Source organism: Lactuca saligna, chromosome 7 (genome assembly GCF_052625555.1).
Source record: "Lactuca saligna cultivar CGN05327 chromosome 7, ASM5262555v1, whole genome shotgun sequence".
In the NCBI taxonomy this organism is placed as follows: domain Eukaryota; kingdom Viridiplantae; phylum Streptophyta; class Magnoliopsida; order Asterales; family Asteraceae; genus Lactuca; species Lactuca saligna.
Window position 1 is genome coordinate 16,939,351 of NC_136423.1, and position 20,391 is coordinate 16,959,741.

At 35.5% G+C, this 20,391-nt stretch overlaps 1 protein-coding gene across 1 annotated transcript; it reads right to left on the reverse strand.

Moving 5' to 3' along the window:
• Positions 1-2,594: 2,594 nt before the first annotated feature.
• On the reverse strand, positions 2,595-6,809 carry LOC145005210 (cysteine-rich receptor-like protein kinase 15). Its single transcript, XM_078964268.1, has 7 exons — positions 5,995-6,809; positions 5,029-5,259; positions 4,813-4,934; positions 4,322-4,532; positions 3,997-4,234; positions 3,237-3,387; positions 2,595-2,996 (listed from the first exon to the last, which is right to left on the reverse strand). The coding sequence occupies exons 1-7, from the start codon at positions 6,794-6,796 to the stop codon at positions 2,691-2,693; spliced, it is 2,061 nt and encodes a 686-aa protein (XP_078820394.1). The 5' UTR covers positions 6,797-6,809; the 3' UTR covers positions 2,595-2,690.
• Between the last annotated feature and the right edge of the window lie 13,582 nt (positions 6,810-20,391).

Sequence of the window (20,391 nt, forward strand, 5' to 3'; positions counted from 1 at the left end):
AGAAGAAGAAGAAAAAGAAAAGAAGGAAGTGCTCTAGTGGTAGTGTGGGCAAAGAATCATCACCATCACCATCTTTTCCTGCTTTTGGATTCTTATAAGTATCAAAGGCTCCAGCTTTATTGCTTAGCATGGATAGATCTTGAGTTTTGTCGATCTTATTGATGTTATTGCATGCATGAATGGAGTAAACCCATAAATTTGGCAACTTTACAGATTCTAAGAGTCCCTAGAGCATTATATTGTTCAGATCTGAAAAATGGTATGGATTTGAGGCATTCATGAAGGATTGAAGCTCACTTATTCCCTTTTTGACCTAGAAAATGGATGATCATGGTTGGTGTATGCATGGCCATAAAGGAAACATTTTTATGGACCTTAGGATCCCCTTTTGCTTCTGGATGCAGTAGAATCGAAGACTTAATGGAATAAGGACTTAAAATAGTGACCCTTAGCCTCATACAACGCTCATGATGTGGGATGTAAGATCTCACGATGTGAGATTCAGAGCATCCTGTATTTTTTTAGAACCCTTGGTGCTCACAACATGGAAATACGTGATCATGTCATGATGCCTGTTGAGGGAGTTTATTTGGCTGAGTTGACTAGTTGGGTCGATTCGAATAGGAACCAGACTGGGTTCACTGTCACAAAGTGACTGATGCCTAGCCACGACGTAAGGTGAGTTGACTTGACCAATTTTGAATTAAGGAAATTTTGGGTATTTTCGTATTATGTTTGAGATTTGGGTCATTCTAAAGATTAGGTGCCGGTTTGAGCTGAGATTCGGAGTTAGGACATTATCAGCTAGTGTTTAGTTTATGAGGTGAGTTTTCCTCACTGCACCATGGGTCAAAGGCACAAATATTGGCCCATTAGTTTGTGTATCTTTTTTATATGATAATGATATACATATATTTGACTGAGTAGTTGATCTACACGGTTATCCATACTTGCTAGTTTTGTGTTAAATTATATGTTCACACATCGACATATTGTGTTGGGTTGAAGTTGTACTGCTTTGTGTTGTAACCAACATACCCGGGAGCATTCCAGATACGATTTAAGGGCCATTAGGTATGTTAGACTCATACTGAGGGCTTAGGAGCAAGACAAACATCGTTATGGGCCCGAGGGCAATCCAGACTTATGATTTGGGCCAGAAGGCTAGCCAGATATGAGTTGTGGGCCCCAAGGGCAATGCAGACTTGTATTGTGGGCTCAGGGGTAATCCATACTATCAGTTGTGTACCCAATACATGTTATTTTTCATATGTTATGTGGTAGTACTTTGAGGGAACTCACTAAGCTTTGGCTTACAGTTTTAGTTTATTGCTTCAGGTACCTCGGATACTCGTGGAAAGTCGAAGGCATAACCATGCACGTCCTCTTGTTTATGGGCTTTTATGATTTTGGGATATTATATAAACATTTGAAAACAATGGTTTGTAAACACTTTTATAATTATGGGTTGGTTTTGAAAAGTTTAAAATTGTTGTGATTTTCGGTACTGTTACATCATAGTCATGTACTTATTTTGTTTTAATTTTTCATTTGAGTGAGAGTGATTTCTTGTAGGTGAGGTTTCTGTTGTTAGTTTCCTAAAAACCAACTGGATTTTGGTGTTCCTAACAAAATATATGTTGATGTTGTCATTTGATATGTTCTTTACATTTTTTATCAATTTCATGTTTCATTTGTGTTGATGATAGTGATTAATGTTTGGAGGTTATTGTTCTTATACACCAAATCATCATAATCAATCATTGTCAAACGTAACACATTTTCAAGTAGAGTACGTATTATTAATATATTTGTTTGATTTTTGTGAATGGTTAGGTACCTCAAAATAAAGTTTAACAGTAACATTTTAGTTGAAGCGCTTCTTGCATTACTTTTCAAGACCATTACAATTAACATGGCCAATCATGCATAGAATCAACTGACAGTAAAAAGAGAAGAAACAAGGGGAACAAGAAAAATGAACCATAAAAAACTGTTGCATGTGGGAGATGAAAGGATAGATGTAGATCATTTCACGTATAAATGAATGATTAGTTTACCAATTAGCTATTTTGATGCTAAATTTTTCTTGAAATACAATGGGATGAAAAAAGGTTGCTAAAATAGTGACTAAAATTACATTGCTAAATCTGTTGCAACTTTTTCAAAGATTACTCGCTTTGAAATGAAATAATGACGGAAAATATTGATGCATTGTGTTTTTAACTTATTTATGGATAAAACATAATGTTCATTGTATTATATTGGGTTAAGAAATACAACAATATGATGCTATTATAGATGAAATAAGTATGCTACAAATATTAATTTTGTTGTTTTCTTTTTATGTTTGTTTCTCTAGCATTGATTTGTTAAGGTGTTGGTCTGTTTGGTGTTTGCTTAGTTTTCTAGGTTTTTCCTAGTTTGTAGAATTTTAACATTCTTCTATTTGTTTAAAAAAAAAAAAAAAAACCTTTATTAATTTGTTTTTCGAAAAATAATTATTTTCTCCCTAATGAATAGAATTAGATTTATTAAAATTGTAATCGGCAACACATCTAACCACCCGTAAAAAACAAAAAGATGTTATGTGATTTGATATAATAATTGAATATTGATTATGTAAATAAAATAAACATGAAAGTATAAAGAATGGCATGAATTGATGGTAAAAAACTTGCAAGTAATTATTACCGTGCATATACATTAGTGATTAGTGATTCATCCGTTGACTTAGAAACAGACTTACTACTTGAAGAATATGAGTCATGTCTTTTAGGAAGATAATGTGGAGTTCTTGTGGGAGTTGGAAGAGAGATGGAGTAATTGTTGAGAATGTTTAAAACATAAGCCATTGAAGGCCTTGCATCCACATCTTCTTGTACACATAGTAACGCAATGTTGATGCATCTCATGACTTCATCTTTAGAACAAGTTTCAACCATTGTTGGGTCCATAAGCTCCATTGCTCTTCCATCAATCCAGCTTTTCCAAGCCTTCAAGGGACATAATCAAACATAAAGACATAAAAATTTTTGTATAAGAAAGGTACTTTGTAAAGTTGTGTTTCTGATTTTAAAGATAATCGGATGGAAAAAACAGTTATAAAAACAAGGTTTCATGAGTTCATCTATTCCTTTTCGTTCCTATATACAAAGCATGAGAATATGACTTTTTAGTTTCATTGAGTGATTAATGGAAGGAGAATTAGGGTAAGGAAGAATGGTAAAACTTACAAAATGTGAAAGATCTTGGTGATCATCTTCATTATAAAAGCGTGAACTTTTCTTCCCAGTGATGATCTCAAGAACCACAATGCCAAAAGCAAATACATCCGACTTCACAGAAAAATGCCCATGCATCGCATACTCAGGGGACATGTAACCACTACAAAAACATTTGTCATTACAAAAGAATCTAATATTTTTTTGGATAGAAGAATCCCTTATACTAAGGGTGTGTTTGGTTGTGAAAAATGTTTTCATTTTTCTACAAAACGTTTTCGGAAAATAGAGTTGAGTTTCATTTTCAGTTTTCAATGAAAATTTAAGAAAACATGTATAACTAAAACCGGTGGATTTTTATTTTCCATTTTAGAAATTTAAAAACTTTGAAAAACTATAAAAGTCATTTTGCTAATTTAATTACATACAATTTCGGGGAAAAAAATTATTTTCATGGAAACTTTTTAAAAATTGAATCAATCAAATAAGTTTTTAAAATTTTCATTGAAAAAAAAAACACACACACAAACAAATGCACCCTAAATAGGGAGACCCATATCCAAATATTATGACACCTCAAAATATTAACCATGTACCTAGAGCTACCATATGTTGAATCTAATTCAACAACTCAAAAAATTTTAACCCATTTAATTCAATAGGTTGGGTTAATGTTGATTTTTTTTTTTTTTGGCAGAAATCAACTTTGTAACACCTTTAATGCTTGATAACACTAAAATTACCAACAAAAGCAAGGGAGTTGAAAACTTACTACGTTCCAACAATTCGATTGGTGTTTACTTCAGTTTGATCCACTCCAACAATCCTCGCTAGACCAAAATCAGAAATCTTAGGGTTCATATCAAAATCTAGCAAAATATTGCTAACCTTGAGATCACGATGAATGATTCTTAATCTTGAATCTTCATGTAAATAAAGCATTCCTCTAGTGATCCCTCCTATGATTTTATATCGTTTCGGCCAATCTAACTGACCATGTCTATTTGGATCTGTATTAAAAAAATACATTAGACACACGAACAACTTCGTATACTAACAAAATTTTGAAAATAATTGAATTCGGTGTTTTGACTTACTGAAGAGAAAGTAGTCGAGGCTTTTGTTGGATACGTATTCATAGATGAGTAATTTTTCATCCGCATCAAGGCAAAACCCTAAAAGCCTCACGAGATTTCGATGTTGAAGCTTTGCCATTAAAATGACTTCGTTTATGAATTCTTGTGAACCTTGTCCCGATGATTTTGATAGTCTCTTCACTGCCACCTCCATCCCATTGGCTAGAACACCCTGCAATGTGATCGTGATATCATTTCTTCAGTTAGAAAACAACAAAAACTAACAACGCACAAAATTACAAGGGAATTAGAGCACTACGTTAACCAAGCATTCCACTCAATTTTATATATACTACACGTCTACACCTGCTACTAAACTAATAAAAAACTAATACATGCTAATTAAAACTAATTATATTAATATAAGAATTACAGAATATATATATATATATATCGACTACTACAAAATACAAAATACAAAATACGAAAGAATGATCAACTGCCACGTGTACCTTATAAACTGGACCAAACCCGCCTTGACCAATTTTGTTTCCATCGAAGAAACTATTGGTGGCTGCTTCAATGGTGACCAAATCGAATTGTAAAGATCCTACTGCACCCATTTCCATTTCAGCTACATAACAAGTTCAATATATTATTAATCATAAACGTAAATCGTTACCCCCTTAGCTTCCTGTAAAATTATAATCACTTAATTAATTTATTACCTGACCCAGCTTGTGCTAAATTAGCGCTGATGTTTTGGTTTTCGTTCATAACTAGCGACGAAAACGCAGTCCCGCTTTCTTTTTTGGCAGCAGCAGCAGCATCTTTAATATTATTCTTCCGCCTTCTTTTTATAAACAAACATAACCCGATAATTATGAGTATCCCACCCAAAACACATGCAACAGGAACGATGACGTAAATACTACTCTTTGGTGAATTTCCTCTTCCTCCTGCATGCATACAACAACATTACTTAATTAATTATCAAGAAATAAATGTTGCATACTATTATTAATATTTCTTGTGTTGGTATCAGCAAATTTTGTATAAAATTTTTTATCTACAAATACTATTATTTTTTGTATATTTTGGTGACTTATTTGTTATCTTTTCAACATTCTTATCTACAAATATGTACATTACTTGAGTTGTTTGTTTATAGTCCTTATAGAATAGTAATAAAGATTATTATAAAAAAAAAATTATTATAACATATATCAAATTAATACATTGTTATTATTATCCTCTACATAATAAAACTCGATTAATTATTTAAACGCTATCAACTCCACCTAATAAGACAACTTAAGAACTTGACTGGATACATTATTATTGTTATATCCTCTATATTATAAAACTCAATTAATTATTTAAAAGCTATTTAACTCCACTAAGAAAAGTTGACAGATTACTTGCTATACTGTTGTCGTAATTATTACTTTCTGGATCAAATATAAATAATACGTATCAATATTGCACTTAAAATTTAATATACTAACTTTTTATAGATGTTATTATGTGAGAAACTTATTATTAAAATCCAATTTTAGTTAATTATGTTATAAGATTAAAAAAAAAATTTGCATACAAACAAATAATCAAATAATTTATTTAATTAAAAATTTATAACATAGATATTATTCTATGTGTGTGTGATTTGCCAGGATGAAATAGGCAATGCGTACCCGGAATTGCCGGCGATTCTGGTGAAGACGGAGGCGGAGACGGCAGCTTGATTGCCGGAGGATCATTATAAAACGACGCATTCGAATACCTAACGGAACAACTCGGATAAAAAACGCCGACATCAATTTCGCCATCGCAGCAGCCTTGAGATTCCCTATACACAACCGACAAGCACGAATTGCAGTCAAAAGAAGATAAATCCGGCGAACATTGCATCAGAGCGTAAATCTTCGACGAATCTGGCCCAAAACCGACATCTCCGGTTGCAAACTTCCGAAGGGAATTTCCTCCGGCAGCTTCCACCCGTAATCTTCCTTCTAAATTTCTCAACGCCTTATCGAAAACGTCAATGTCCGATGCATTAATGGAGCTCGACACTCTGGCGTTAGGTCGAACATCGACAACTGAAGTATAAGTACGATTTGAATAGCGTACTGAACAATTCGAGCTCCAAATTAAGGCTTCTAACTGGTTAGCACAGTTCTGTCTTAGCAGGACGATTGAGTTTCTGATACAATCCCTACAGGTTTCCGATCCAACGTCGCCACGGCAGAGAGCGATGGCGGTGACGGCGTTTGGACTTACGCCGGCGGAGGTATTGTAGAAGCCGTAGCCTGTTGCTGCGGTGGCGGAGAGGGAAGCGAAGGCGGTTTTGAGATTTGTTTCGTATGTGGAGTTTCTCGTGAAATTACCGTCGTCTCTGCATCGGAAAATGGGGAAATAGTTTAGTTGGCCGGCGGCTAGACAAAGAAACTGCAAGAGAAGTAGAAGAAGACATGGAATTATGAAACTTGATTCCATTGTCGAATGGAATTCTGTGGAAACGGAAGGGTTGAAGCTGTCGTTTAGCTATTTATCGAGGGGATATTACCGAATTTGTTTTTATTTTTATTTTTATTTTTTTTATTTTTTTGCAAATTAAAATATGAGATTTGATTAGATATTTAATTTCATTAATATTGTTAACATATTATAATCTGGTATAAATCCAACTTAAAACACAAATAGTTGTTTTTTAAAAGACAAACAGAAAATATAATGAAATTTAAACAATAAAGTAAAATTTCATTACAAATGGAATTCTTTGTTATTGATAGAAGATATTGGTGAACATATCACATGAACATCATCATCATTTTCGATACTTATAAAATGAAATGAAATGCTGAATTCAAGAAGGCTCTGTTTTTATATCATTTAAAATGTCTTAATTAAATAAAAATAAATAAATATTTTTTTATTTTTTGTTAAAATAATAACATATATAATCTACTAATTCTTTTCTTAATCCCCCTTTTGATTTTGACACTTACACCCCATTCCCGAGTTCAACTTAACAAAAGAAAGGAAACGAAATGGGTGAAAATGAGAAGAAAATGAAAGAAATTGGTGTTCCCGAGTTTCATTAAAGGAATGAAATGGAGAGAAATGGAATGATCACTTTCTCTCCTATCTTTCCTTCTGATTTAGAAGAATTTGAAAAGAAAGAAGAAAATGATTAATTTTCCTTCCACTTCTCTACAACTCGGGAACACAAAAAAAAAAAAAATTGTTTTCATTTCCTTTCTCTTCTTTTCTCTCGTTACTTTCTTTTCTCTTCTTTTCTCTCGTGAGTTTCTTTTTCTCTTCTTTCTTTTCTTTTGATAAACTCGAGAACGGGGTGTTAGATTGATCTAATGATATAACCATGGTCCATGACTAAGAACAAAAAGACAAGAATATATTTTAGATTGATCTAATGATATAACCATGGTCCATGACTAAGAACAAAAAGACAGGAAGATATTTGATTTATCAAACATAAATTTTATTTAAAAAATTGTAATATTATTAGAAGTATAGATTACTTTATCCTTTTATTTACACAAGCATTAGTTATTTTCATCATTTTGTTCGACAATTTGGAAAATTATCGGAAGAATTTTGGACAGTTCAAAATCGCTACTTGTTGTCTACTTCAAGTAGCCATTATCTAAATCAAAATACACCACTTTAAGCTAGAGTAAGGGGTTGTTTGTTTTTTTTTTTTTTTGTGAAGATATGTGTAACCACTTTTATCTGCGTCGCGTAGACATATGTCATCGCTGACTGTTTGTTTTTGGAAGTGTACAGAGCAAAAAACGTCTACGCAAGATCTTCCTAGTGTAGACATGGGCCACTGTCTTCAAAGGTCTTCAGACCTTATTTTAACCTAAACAAAAAGAATGGACCACCATGCAGTTTTTTTTCTTTCTTTTTTTGCTGAAAATGCATTTTTAATGTTTATGACATAAAACTAAGTTTAAAAAATCAATTTATTTTAACAGCTGCCAACGTTAAAAACAATGAATCTTCTTATTGCAGATTGCAGATATCGCCTCTTCTGTCGTAGAGGCTTGCAGATGTGGTCCACAAATTGTAGATATTTTGACTTCAAAACAACAAACAGCACCTAAGTAGCCACTTTTCCCTTTTGGTTAGCTTCTTAAAGACCCGAAATTTAGCCCAGTTGTCCACCAAAAGTTAGCCCAAATCTTCAATCTTCAAGCTGCTAAATAGCCACCTAGACTAAATCATTCAATAACCACATTTTCCTTCTTTGTCGGCTTCTTAAAGACCTAAAATTTAGACAAAATTACATAGATGGTCCTCATGGTTGACAAAATCGACCAATTATGGTCCTTATGACGAATTCTTTACACAGATGGTCCCTGTGGTTTCAAAATCATGCAAAGACGGTCCTTTTGACTAACGGCGTTAACTTTTTCAGTTAAGTCCTATGTGAAATGACATATTTGCCCTTCAAGCATAAGGACGCTTTATGTAATATGTTTCTACCACAGGGACCATTTATGTAATTTTCTCTATTATTTATTATATTTTTATTTATTTTAATTATATATTTAAGGATTTAGATTTGCTTAAATTTATTGTTTGTATATATATATATATATATATATATATATATATATATATATATATATATATATATATATATATATATATATATATGCTAACATTTTTAACGGTTTGCTCAAATTATTTTTTTTAATCTTTTTGATATTTTCTTCAAGTAAATTTATTAATGTTTTTTATTTTGACGTTTTATTCGAATATTATATATTTATTTATTTATTTATTTGACGTTATGTTCGAATACATTTTTCAACTATATAAGGTTGTATAATTATTATTTTTGTAAACTAATGTATTAACATTTTTTTATAAAAAAAAGTGTAAAATGTTTGTTAAACGTAAATATGATTAATATAGATTAGGTAGACGTAGGCAAAGCTGAGACCGCCTCATAACGTTGTCGAGAACGACCAGGTCAATTCACATTGGATTTAAATGTAATTATTTCAAGTTTTTTTTAGCAGTGTTGTAAAAAATCACAACGCAAGGGCCTCTAAACGCTCAGGTAGCACTTAAGGATTAATCTGAGATTAATCGGGACCAAGTTGTGATTTTTTACAACACTGCTAAAAACAAAAAATAATAATAATAAATAACTCGAAATAATTACAATTAAATCCACTGTGAAATAACCCGGTTGTTCTCGGCAACGTTGTGAGACGGTCTCAGCGTAGCCTATGTCTACCGAATCTATATTAATGATATTCACGTTTAACAAACATTTTATACTTTTTTATAAAAAATGTTAGTAAACTAGTTTACAAAAATAATAATTATACAACCTTATATAGTTAAATATTTGAATTAAAAATAATAATTATATAACCTGATAAAAGAAAAAAAAGATGAAAACATAATTGAAAGTGAATTAAGCAAACCGTTAAAAATGTTAGTATATATATATATATATATATATATATATATATATATATATATATATATATATATATATATATACTAAACAATAAATTTAAACAAATCTAAATACTTAAATATATAATTAAAATAAATAATAAATAATAAATAAAAGACAAAATTACATAAATGGTCCCTGTGGTAGAAACATATTACATAAAGCGTCCTTATGCATGAAGGGCAAATATGTCATTTCATATAGGACTTAACTGAAAAAGTTAACACCGTTAGTCAAAAGGACCGTGTTTGCAAGATTTTGGAACCACAGGGACCATCTGTGTAAAGAATTCGTCATAAGGACCATGATTGGTCAATTTTATCAACCATGAGGACCATTTATGTAATTTTGTCTAAAATTTAATCCCATTGTCCACCAAAACTTAGCCCAAATATTCATTCTTCAAGCATCTAAGGTGCTGTTTGTTTTTTTTTTTTAAAACCACTTCAAACCACTTATTGCTGCGCCGCGCAGCACACGCACAGCACTTGGCCATTCGCAGCTGTTTGTTTTTCATAAGACTTCCGACTTAAAAACTGATGTGCGTGTGCTGCGTGGCGCAGCACTAAACCAACTGCTGCAAACCTCTTCACACATTAGTTTAACTTACTGCAACAGTCTGCAGACGTTAAAAAACAAACATATATTTTATTACATGTTGTAGCCGTTTGTTCCACCTCTTCTGCTACAGAGGATTGAAGAGGTGGTCCGCAGACTTCTAACAATTTCTCTTCGAAAAAACAAACAACACCTAACTCTCCCGGCCACCCCAAAATTAAGGTCTAAGTCTTCAACTTCTTGAGCCAAAAATGGTCCTCGAAACTCCCGACCAACCCTAAACAAATTTGTAATACATTGAGTCTTTTAAAAATCTGAAATAAGCATAAAACTTGAAAGTATTTGATATAGATATAGAATAAATAAAATGAAAATACCCATGATTATTAACTAAAAAATGTAAACTAAACTATAAAAATAAGTAACTAAAATGCACATTAATGTTTTATGCGTGTGTGATGTTAATAGAGTACTTGTAAAATAAAATGCACAAAACCCTAAACAACTATCATGACCTTTTCAATGGGAAAAGTACTTGTAAAATTGTTTTATGTGGGTGATGTTGATAGAAAGCAAATTGAGTGCGTTTAGGACATTTGTTTGGTAAATAAGGGATGTCTTGTCGATGCATCTGCATTTGCATATGTTGTATTCTTGTGCTTGATCAGGTATGGCGAGAATATTAACATTAATGATTGCTTGAAGAAGATGCAAAAATGAAATTGTAACGCCTCATTCCTAATACGCATTTGATTGTAATTTGTTTATTTTTGTAGAGCTACTCGACGAGTTGGGAGCCCCAGACTCATCGAGTAGAATAGAGATTGGACGCAGGTTTAAATCCATCTACTCGATGAGTTGGGAGACCTCAACTCGGTGAGTAGGCCTGCCAGAATGAAACCCTAATTGTGGGGTTTTGCACACTATTTAAGCAACTTAATCCTCATGTAACAATGTGATTTTTCAAAACAAATTTTCATTTCTTTAAAACATAATTTCATTCAAAACAAACCATAAAAATCCAATGTAACATAGTCATAATACAAAACATGTCAAATCCTAAGATCAACTATATCCAAATCTGCCTGTGGGTGTGTGTACGACTCATGCCGGCGTCTTCCCACGGTCATTGCTAGTACCTGAAACACATAACACAACAAATGTAAGAATAAATGCTTAGTGAGTTCCCCAATATACCACTTACACACATACGCCCTTCCAGACCATGACCTTCCAGTCCATGTGTCTCAGAGGACTTCTGTCCCAACCCAGTAAACCTTCCGGTCCTACCCGTGTCGACCTTCCGATCCATAATTCCCTGACTTTCCGGTCTACATCATAATGCCTTCCGGCCCATAACATAATGCTTTCCGCCCCATATCAAGCATAGCATACATAACGCATACAAAACAGGCAACTTAACATACAGTGCATATATATTATAGCATATCAGACCTTCCGGTCACACATAGGTACCCTTCCAGGTACAGTATAGTGAGAAGACTCACCTTGTATGATGTCTAAAGTCTCACGTGCTCGATATCTCTAAATCTCGTAACCTCGACCTAGCCTCACCTAATCACATCAAATAATCATTCTAAATCATTAACAGCTCTCAAGGCTATACTATATTCCTTTCTAAAATTCCACAGAAGGGTAAAAGAGCATTTTACCCCTCCCTGACCCAAAAGTCCACATGTTAATTAAAACCCTAAAAGTCAACAAAAGTCAACAGCAAGCGGTACGCGGGGCGTACTCTTGCACTCCAAAAACGGGGTACGCGACCCCCTACGCGACGCGTACTGGGATTACGCCCAGCGTAATGCCTAGTTTCTTTACTTAACACATTCAGGTCTTAAATGGTTAAGACTTGCATCCAAACTTCAGATCTGACTCCTCTAATATGTCTTAATCCACAAAGTTGAAACCTTTAAGCCTTTGCATGGCTTTGTAAAGGTCACTTTGTGCTCAAAACACCTTTCCTCTTTCCATAATGAGACTATAACTCATGCATGACACAAGATCCACATCTAAGACTCGATTTTTATGACTCCTTAACACATATTACACTAGAAAAGGTAAGATCTAAGCTTATGGATACTCTTTGCACATAAAGTCTCCAACTTTGAACCAAAAACCCTAAAACTGGTCCAACAAGCAAAACTTATGAAGAACAAGGAAAGCTTTGAGCTTTTTACCTCAGAAAGGATCTCCAACCACTGTAGAACTCGGATCTACACTTGTTCTTCAACTTATAGCTCCAACAATGGCTCCTTCTTCTCCTTTTTCACCTTGAAAAGATAACTTCAAGCTCAAAAACACACACACAAGCTAAAGCACGAATCTCTACTCTTCAAGGACTCACTCAAGGGTGTATGGTGGCTAGGGAAAAGGACTACATGTTCCTTTTATAGTGCAAGGCCAGAAATTAGGGTTTTGTATCTGGGTCGGTTACGCGCGGCGTAACCTTGGGTACGCCCAGCGTACCCGGATGAACCCGCGTACAAAATAAGCATGCGAGTACGCGCGGCGTACACCCCAGTACGCCCAACGTACTCACCAATTCCACCTTTCAACTTTAAGGGACTAATTTGCCAACTCTCCAAAATAAAAGGGTCATAAAGCTAACCTGGATTTCGGGTTGTTACAATTCTCCCCCACTAGAACCAGACTTCGCCCTCGAAGTCTCATGCTGTGAACAACTCCGTATGCTGCTCCCGCATCTCTAACTCTGGCTCCCAGGTCAACTCAGACCCTCTCCGATGTTGCCACTGGACCTGAACCAGGGGCACTTCCTTGTTCCTCAGAACCCTGATCCTCCGATCCAAGATTGCGATCGGCTTCTCAACATAATTCAGACTTGCATCCACCTGGATATCCTCTAATAATACCACAATCGACTCATCGGCAATACACTTCCTCAGCTGCAACACGTGGAAGGTATCATGAATCTGGTCCAACTCCGCAGGTAGCTCCAAGCGATACGCTACCTTGCCCACCCTCACGATCACCTTAAAAGACCCAATATACCAGGGTCCCAGCTTGCCCCACTTCCCGAATGAACCCACCTACAAAATAAGCGCGCGACTACGCGCGGCGTACACCCTAGTACGCCCAGCGTACTCACCAATTCCACCTTTCAACTTTAAGGGACTAATTTGCCAACTCTCCAAAATAAAAGGATCATAAAGCTAACCTGGATTTCGGGCTGTTACACCCCCATCTTATGGCCTCATTTCCATCTCCCAAGTCTCAAACCCTAATCCACGAAACCTTAGAGCATTTTGTGAGTGTATGAGCCATTTATGAGTAATCTTGTGTATTATTGAAGCTTGAAGAAGAATAAGAAGTTAGAAGACTCAAGAGAAAGAGAGTAGATCCAGAAACTACACTTCTTTGGCTACATTTTCTGGTAATCAAGTTTCTATCTTGACCACTAGCTCATTAGATCTTTTCCTTCCTCTTTTATAAGGGTTTTAGCCCAAGAATAATAACTTTTGGAGAATTGACGACCCAAGTGGGTATTCTTCCAGATCTAAGACCTTGAAGGGTTGGTAGGGCATAAAGGTGCAAACTTTATGCCATTAGAGCCCCCATGCATGTAACACCCTGAATCCTGGATGAGAAATTTAAGAGTTATAATTCACTTTAGAGGACCTACTCGACGAGTTGGTTGGTCCCGACTCGTCATGTAGGGGTTGAGCTGGCCACGCGAGTTATGAAGTCTACTCATCGAGTCAAAGGGCTAGACTCGACGACTTGAGTCTGTATTGAGAAAATCCTAATTTTAGGGCTTGTACCCTATTTAAAGGCCCTTAAGCCCTCATTTCTACCTCCTTGACCATTTAGACACACTGAGAGAAACCCTATACGAGTTGTAGTCGTTGTGAGAGAGAAAGACTAAAGATCTTGTGTTCAAGTGCATTTTTAGAAGAGGATTGAAGAGCAAGAACGTTTGGAACGAGAAGAAGCTTAGGATCCAGTGTTCTTTCGGTGGTAGCTCTCAATTGGAGGTAAAAAGCTATCTCATTGATCATTCCTTTTGTTAGATCTCTTTATAGAGAATTTTAGGGCTTTATTCCATTCATCTTTTGGTTTGGAGTTGTTGAATTGGTCATGGAAGTTGAGAGTATTGATCTAAGCTATATGAGTCCCTATGAGAAAGCTTTGAGCTTTATCAAGCTTTGGGCAAGTCTTCAAGTATAAAGACCTTTATGGAGCTTGTTTTGGCATTTTGAGCCCTATATGTCATGCATGAACGTAAAGCTTACTCCTTTACGTGATGATTTAGCCTTAGGAAGCTAGATCCAGAGTATGAGACCTTATTTTTGTCCAAAATCGTCTGAATGAGGAAATGGACTAAAGAGACTCAACGAGTTGGTGAGCCAACTCGACGAGTTGATTAGGGTATACCCCGATGGTTTGGACGTGTGACGGACTTGGCGAGTTGATAAGACAACTCGACGAGTTGAGAGGGTTTTACCCATCTTTGGATTCAGAATGGACTCGATGAGTTGATGAGACAACTCGATGACTAGGTAGGGTTTTTCCTGATCTTTTAGACGTTGCATGGACCCGACGAGTTGGCTAGCAACTCAGCAAGTTGACTTGGGTTTTTGCGATTTACTGAGTTTTGAGGGACTCGACGAGTTCATGAGATGTACTCGGCGAGTAGAGCCAACATGGATCGTTGACTTGAGTGTTGACCTCTTTTGACTTTAAGGTTTTGGTTAACTGTGGATTTTGGAGGCCATGGAGGGGTGGAAATTTGACCAGCAGCTCGAGTGTGGGATACATTGCTTTACTTTGCGAGGTGAGTCTTCTCACTATACTTACCTAGAGTGGTAATCTTTATGTAACTGGAGGGCCTTATGTGCTTATATTGAGTATTGTGATATCCTACATTATGTCTTTGTGATTTATGTTGTGTATTATTCTGAGCTTTACTGAGTTAGAACCGGAGGGTCCACCCAAGTTGTGGGACCAGAGGGTCTTCATTGAGATACATGACCGGAGGGTCCATACCAAGCCGTGAGATCGGAGGGTACTCACCGAGACGCATGATACTGGAGGGTCTATATCGAGTTATAACCATGAGAGGCTTATTATTTGTGTATGTGGTATTTTGGGGAACTCACTAAGCTTCGTGCTTACCATGTTATGTGATATGTGTTTCAAGTACTTCTCATGATCGCAGGAAGGCGCCAGTTTGATTGTACACACGAGACAGAGATATGATTTTGAGTATCCTGGATTATGTTTTAAACAGTTTATGAACATGTGTTTTTGATAAATTGTCATTTGGAGAATTGTGAATTTTTTTATGAAAATTATGTGATTTTTAAATTAAAAAAATATAGTTGAAAATTTACAGTGTTACAAGTTGGTATCAGAGCCTTGGTTTGAGGGATTCGGATGTACTCTCAGGTATGTCTATGTTGGGTTTTATACAAACAATCCTATGTGTACATGCAACCCTAGAATTGGATCTATGTTTTACTATTAGTTACACAACATTATGAACACATAATAAAACCCTAATGAGTCATACTATTTTTAGAAATTCACCAAGAAGATTAGAATACATACCTTTTGTTTTTATATAGTAATAACAACTCAAATCCTCCTTGTAATGGCTTTAGAAAGCTTAGAGTCACTAGTGTCACTCCTCTAATGGCTCACAAACACCAAGAGCAAAAGGATGAAAAATGTTAAGAGAGGAGGCACCCAAAAACATGTGGAAACCCTAAGGAAACTCTTAGCCACGTTTTTGGTGCTCAAGGGATCCTTAAATAGTGAGGCTATTAGGGTTATCTAACAAGGAAACCCTAATTTGACTGCTTAGGCCCTAAGCAACCCAAGGACTCCCTTCTTAGATGCCTTGGACGATTTCTAATGAGTTTCCCCATAGAATTCGTCCACCCCTCTAATATGGAGTCCATTAGCCCAATATTCAACTATCATACAATTGACAGTTCTAGTCCCTTAAGTTTAGTTAATGTCTTTTAGCCACAAAATTAATTCTTAATTAATGATTGACTAATATTAATTAACCAATATGATTTCTCCTTTGATATATTATTCTCATAATATATTAATAAATCATAATTAATCATCTCTCTCTCTATAATTCATCCTATCAAGTTGCTTTGTTGAAGGCAACCCAAAAGGATCATGCACAATCGGGTCAAGTACATACCAAAATAGTTATGAACTTAGACACTAATCCAACAATCTGGACTTAAACTGAGGATTTGAGAAAAAATTTCAAAAAGAAATGATTTTTCTAAAACGAGTAAGATTTTAAGGAGAAAACAAGACGGAGCAGTGTGTCCAATCAGCCTGAGCCCAAGCGGAGATTTCCCAAAATACTATTATTTGTTTACATTATGAGTTATTTATGAGATATTAGAGCTGCATGCTAGAGGATAGGCTAGGTGTTTTAGAAATTAGCGCTAGAGTTGTCTGATTCATGATGCCTTAGCCTAGGTAATGCTATTGATTGAGGTTATCTGCTATTTTCTCTGTGTATGTGCTGAGTTAGAGTGGGTAGCAAGAATCTTTTAGAGCGAGCTTTGAGTAGAGGAGTAATCTAGGATAAATACCTAGATGTGCATTTGAGGAATCTACTGAGAGAGTAGTTAGATACCCACGAGAGGTAGGGTTGCTTGAGTTCGGTAATGACTTTTAGAGTTGCGGATTAAACAAGTGGAGTTTTATGCTATAGTGGTTTTATTTGTTGGTGGAGGTGATTCGATGCCTGAATGCTGCTTGCTTTGTACTTTTTGGAACTCTTAATGATATGAGACAACTACTAAATAAATATAACGATATTCTAGAGGTAGATGACTGGCATCATGAGGAGTTCTTTAGCAGCTGATAACAGAAAAGTGTGAGAACCTAGGAAGATCCTAGGGAGTGACCTTAGTCAGATGAGTAAGCTGATAAAGGAGAGTATTCACTAGAGAGTGAACATGTGCAATGGGATTGGTGAACGAGAAGGTTGACAAACTATTTGGGAAATCTGGGACGATCTGTGTGGAAAGTATGGGCTATGAAATCCCCATTTTTACGGCCAGAAAAGACCAATTTTGTTTATGCTTGTTTAAAAATCAGAGTAACATTTTAAAGAAAAGTGTTGTGGAATTTGTTCCCAAAAGAAAATATAATAAAGATTTATCAAAACATTTATGAAGAAATGTATTTTATTAAAAACCTCTGGATGTCATGTTCGATACAGATCAAAACCATAAACAGTACAATATAAGCCTGACAACATTTATTCATATCTACAGGCCAATAATCCGTAATCCCTCATCCAAATATCACATCTATGCTCGAGTGCCACTACCTGTAATACAAGAAACTAAGTGGGTCAGGCTTGCGAGCCTGGTGAGCACATAGGGTTTTCAACCCACAATAAATAAGTTTATTAATTTTATCAACCAACAATAACCCGATTACCCATTGTCGTTGTCCTCACTTTACGTCCCTAAAACACCTATCATACGGGACCTAGCATAAGGATGATCATCTAGATGGACACTACTGCTAAGGGGATTCCTCAGCAATAAATGTCCTTAAGGAAACCATGAGGGGGATGGAGTACACCGGTTAACACATCGTTGACAAACAACTACATGTTGCGAGCCTGCTAGCGTCCCACTGGACTGTCTAGAAAAGTCTGTGGTCGTCATCTATACTCTGCTAGATGACTAGAAACATCGTCAACATTGAGGCCTCTCATCATTTTATCACACATCGTCTAATTCATCTACCCATGTTTTACCCCAACATTTTTGTAGATATAAAATACATATACAATTTAAACCATTTAAAACTCATATAAAAATGTCCATCCATCATAGATATCAAGTAAACAAATAATATGCACACATAGCATGTAATTAATATAAAATATTTCATATCTATGTGTAAGATGAAAGTAACTATGAACTAACGACACGTAATTTATATTAAATACTTCATATCTATGTATAAGATGAAAGTAACTATGCACTCACTTTTTAAAACGACGACTTAAAATTCAAGCAATGCTTCGCTTCTTAACAATATGATTTCCTTCGACAAAACCTAGTATTATTACCACTAGATTTTAGTCTAATATTTATTACGACTAATTATTACTCTAGATTCATCATTAACTCAGAGTCTACTTCATGATCTATCAAGTAAGGAACAACCAGGTAGGATCATATCGGAGGTAGGGTCCGTTTGATATACGAAGTATATTGTTTGGAAATTCCACTTTAAACACCTCACTAAATCACAACCTAGACATCATTCCTGTAAGTAGATCAATCAATATAACGACTTTGAATCACTGATAAATCTTTTTTATAAGTTCATAATAACGATAAGGGTAAATTACACGAATGATCCCTATGGTTTAGGGTAACTTGCACGTTTGGTCCCTAACTTATTTTTCTAACTCGGAAGGTCCCTACTTTTTGTTTTTGTTACACACTTGGTCCCTGTCTTACATAAAAAGTCTAATTTTCCCTTGATTTTTTAATTTATTTAAATAAACACACCCTCAATCTCATCCTCTCTCCTTACCTTACCTACTCTATCGTGTTTTTCTATTTAAATAATTGTCTTTTTACTTAAGATAGGGACCAAATGCGTAACAAAAACAAACAATAGGGACCAAATATGTAGCAATAACAAACAGTAGGGACCTTCCGAATTAAAAAAATAAGTTAGGGACCAAACATGCAAATTACCCCAAACCATAGGGACCATTCGTGTAATTTACTCTAACGATAATGAACTTAAACATAAATTATACTTAAAGTATGGTAAGCATAACTCACTTACAGGGAGTTTTTCTCAAAATCGGGCTTCGCTAAAGCAGCGTTTCCAAGCTGAAAGCTCTTCTTTTCAGAGCCATTAAGAACTATAGGGCTTCCTTCTCATGCTAGGGAGTTACCATAGGCTTGGGGGGGGGGGGTAGGGGGTTACAGAGAGAGTTTAGAGAGAGAAAGTAGAAGTGGGAGGTGTGAGAAATGAGCTTCACCCGACACTTCTATTTATAGGCTGGGAAACAGCCCAACTTATCGAGTAAGAGGAACTACTCGTCGAGTCCATGCCACATGTCACCATCTGCAGGCTAGCCTTGGGGAGGAAGCAACGGCTAGGATTTCGCCACGTCACCCGATTTCGTGCGGCTCATTCTCGACTTAGAAAAATCATAACTCTAGCATACGAGCTCTATTTTTGACGTTCTTTATATCCAAGCATAGGTAAAGACAAGATCTACAACTTTACTTTTGACTTCGTTGGCTAATTCTCGACCGAATTTAAATTTAACAGTAAGAGAATATTATATTGTTAAATGACCGCGTAAAATTCATAGCTTCTACATGCGGACTCCGTTTTCGGTCAACCAAGTCAACACTCAGCACGATGTGGGAACCCCTTGGCCACGTCATGGGAATCCCATGACAAAACAGTTGCGAAGCAGAGAAACACCACATCATGGCAAGCCTATTGTCATGTCGTGGGAACTGGGAAATTACCATATTCTTCTTTAAGTGCTTAATCCTTCCAGATCTAAAAGCATAACTTCAGATCTACTTCTTTTTAATGATTTAATGGATAAAATTTCCAACTTTATCCATTAGGACTCCACTATAAAACTAGATCTAAAATCCTAAGTCCATTAAGTCCTTAATGGGATCAAAACTTGAGCATGGACACAAGGGACTCCAATCATGGCTTGTTTTCTCCTTCTTTTGAACATAATGACCATTAGATACCATCCACAAGCTCTAGAGTTCTTCAACTCCCAAAGCATCCAATAAAGGGACCAAAATCCTTTAAAATGAGCTCATACTTGAAACGAGAAAAATAATGGACAATGTATGGACTTTATACCTCCAACAACTCAGATTTTTGAAGAGGATGTTGGATCCAAGCTTGCCTCTTGATCTCTTTCTTCCTTGTGACTTACTTCTTTCTCAAGTTCCACCAAAAATCGAAGAAATAAGCTTCAAATCCAAAGAAC

Excerpts from the sequence above, each read along its gene's own strand:
- LOC145005210 (XM_078964268.1), bottom strand. The coding sequence starts at position 6,796 with ATGGAATCAAGTTTCATAATTCCATGTCTTCTTCTACTTCTCTTGCAG. Across the intron at positions 4,935-5,028 it reads TTTAGCACAAGCTGGGTCAG|CTGAAATGGAAATGGGTGCA; the intron begins GTAATAAATTAA and ends CTTGTTATGTAG. Across the intron at positions 4,235-4,321 it reads CCTCGACTACTTTCTCTTCA|ATCCAAATAGACATGGTCAG; the intron begins GTAAGTCAAAAC and ends TTTTTAATACAG.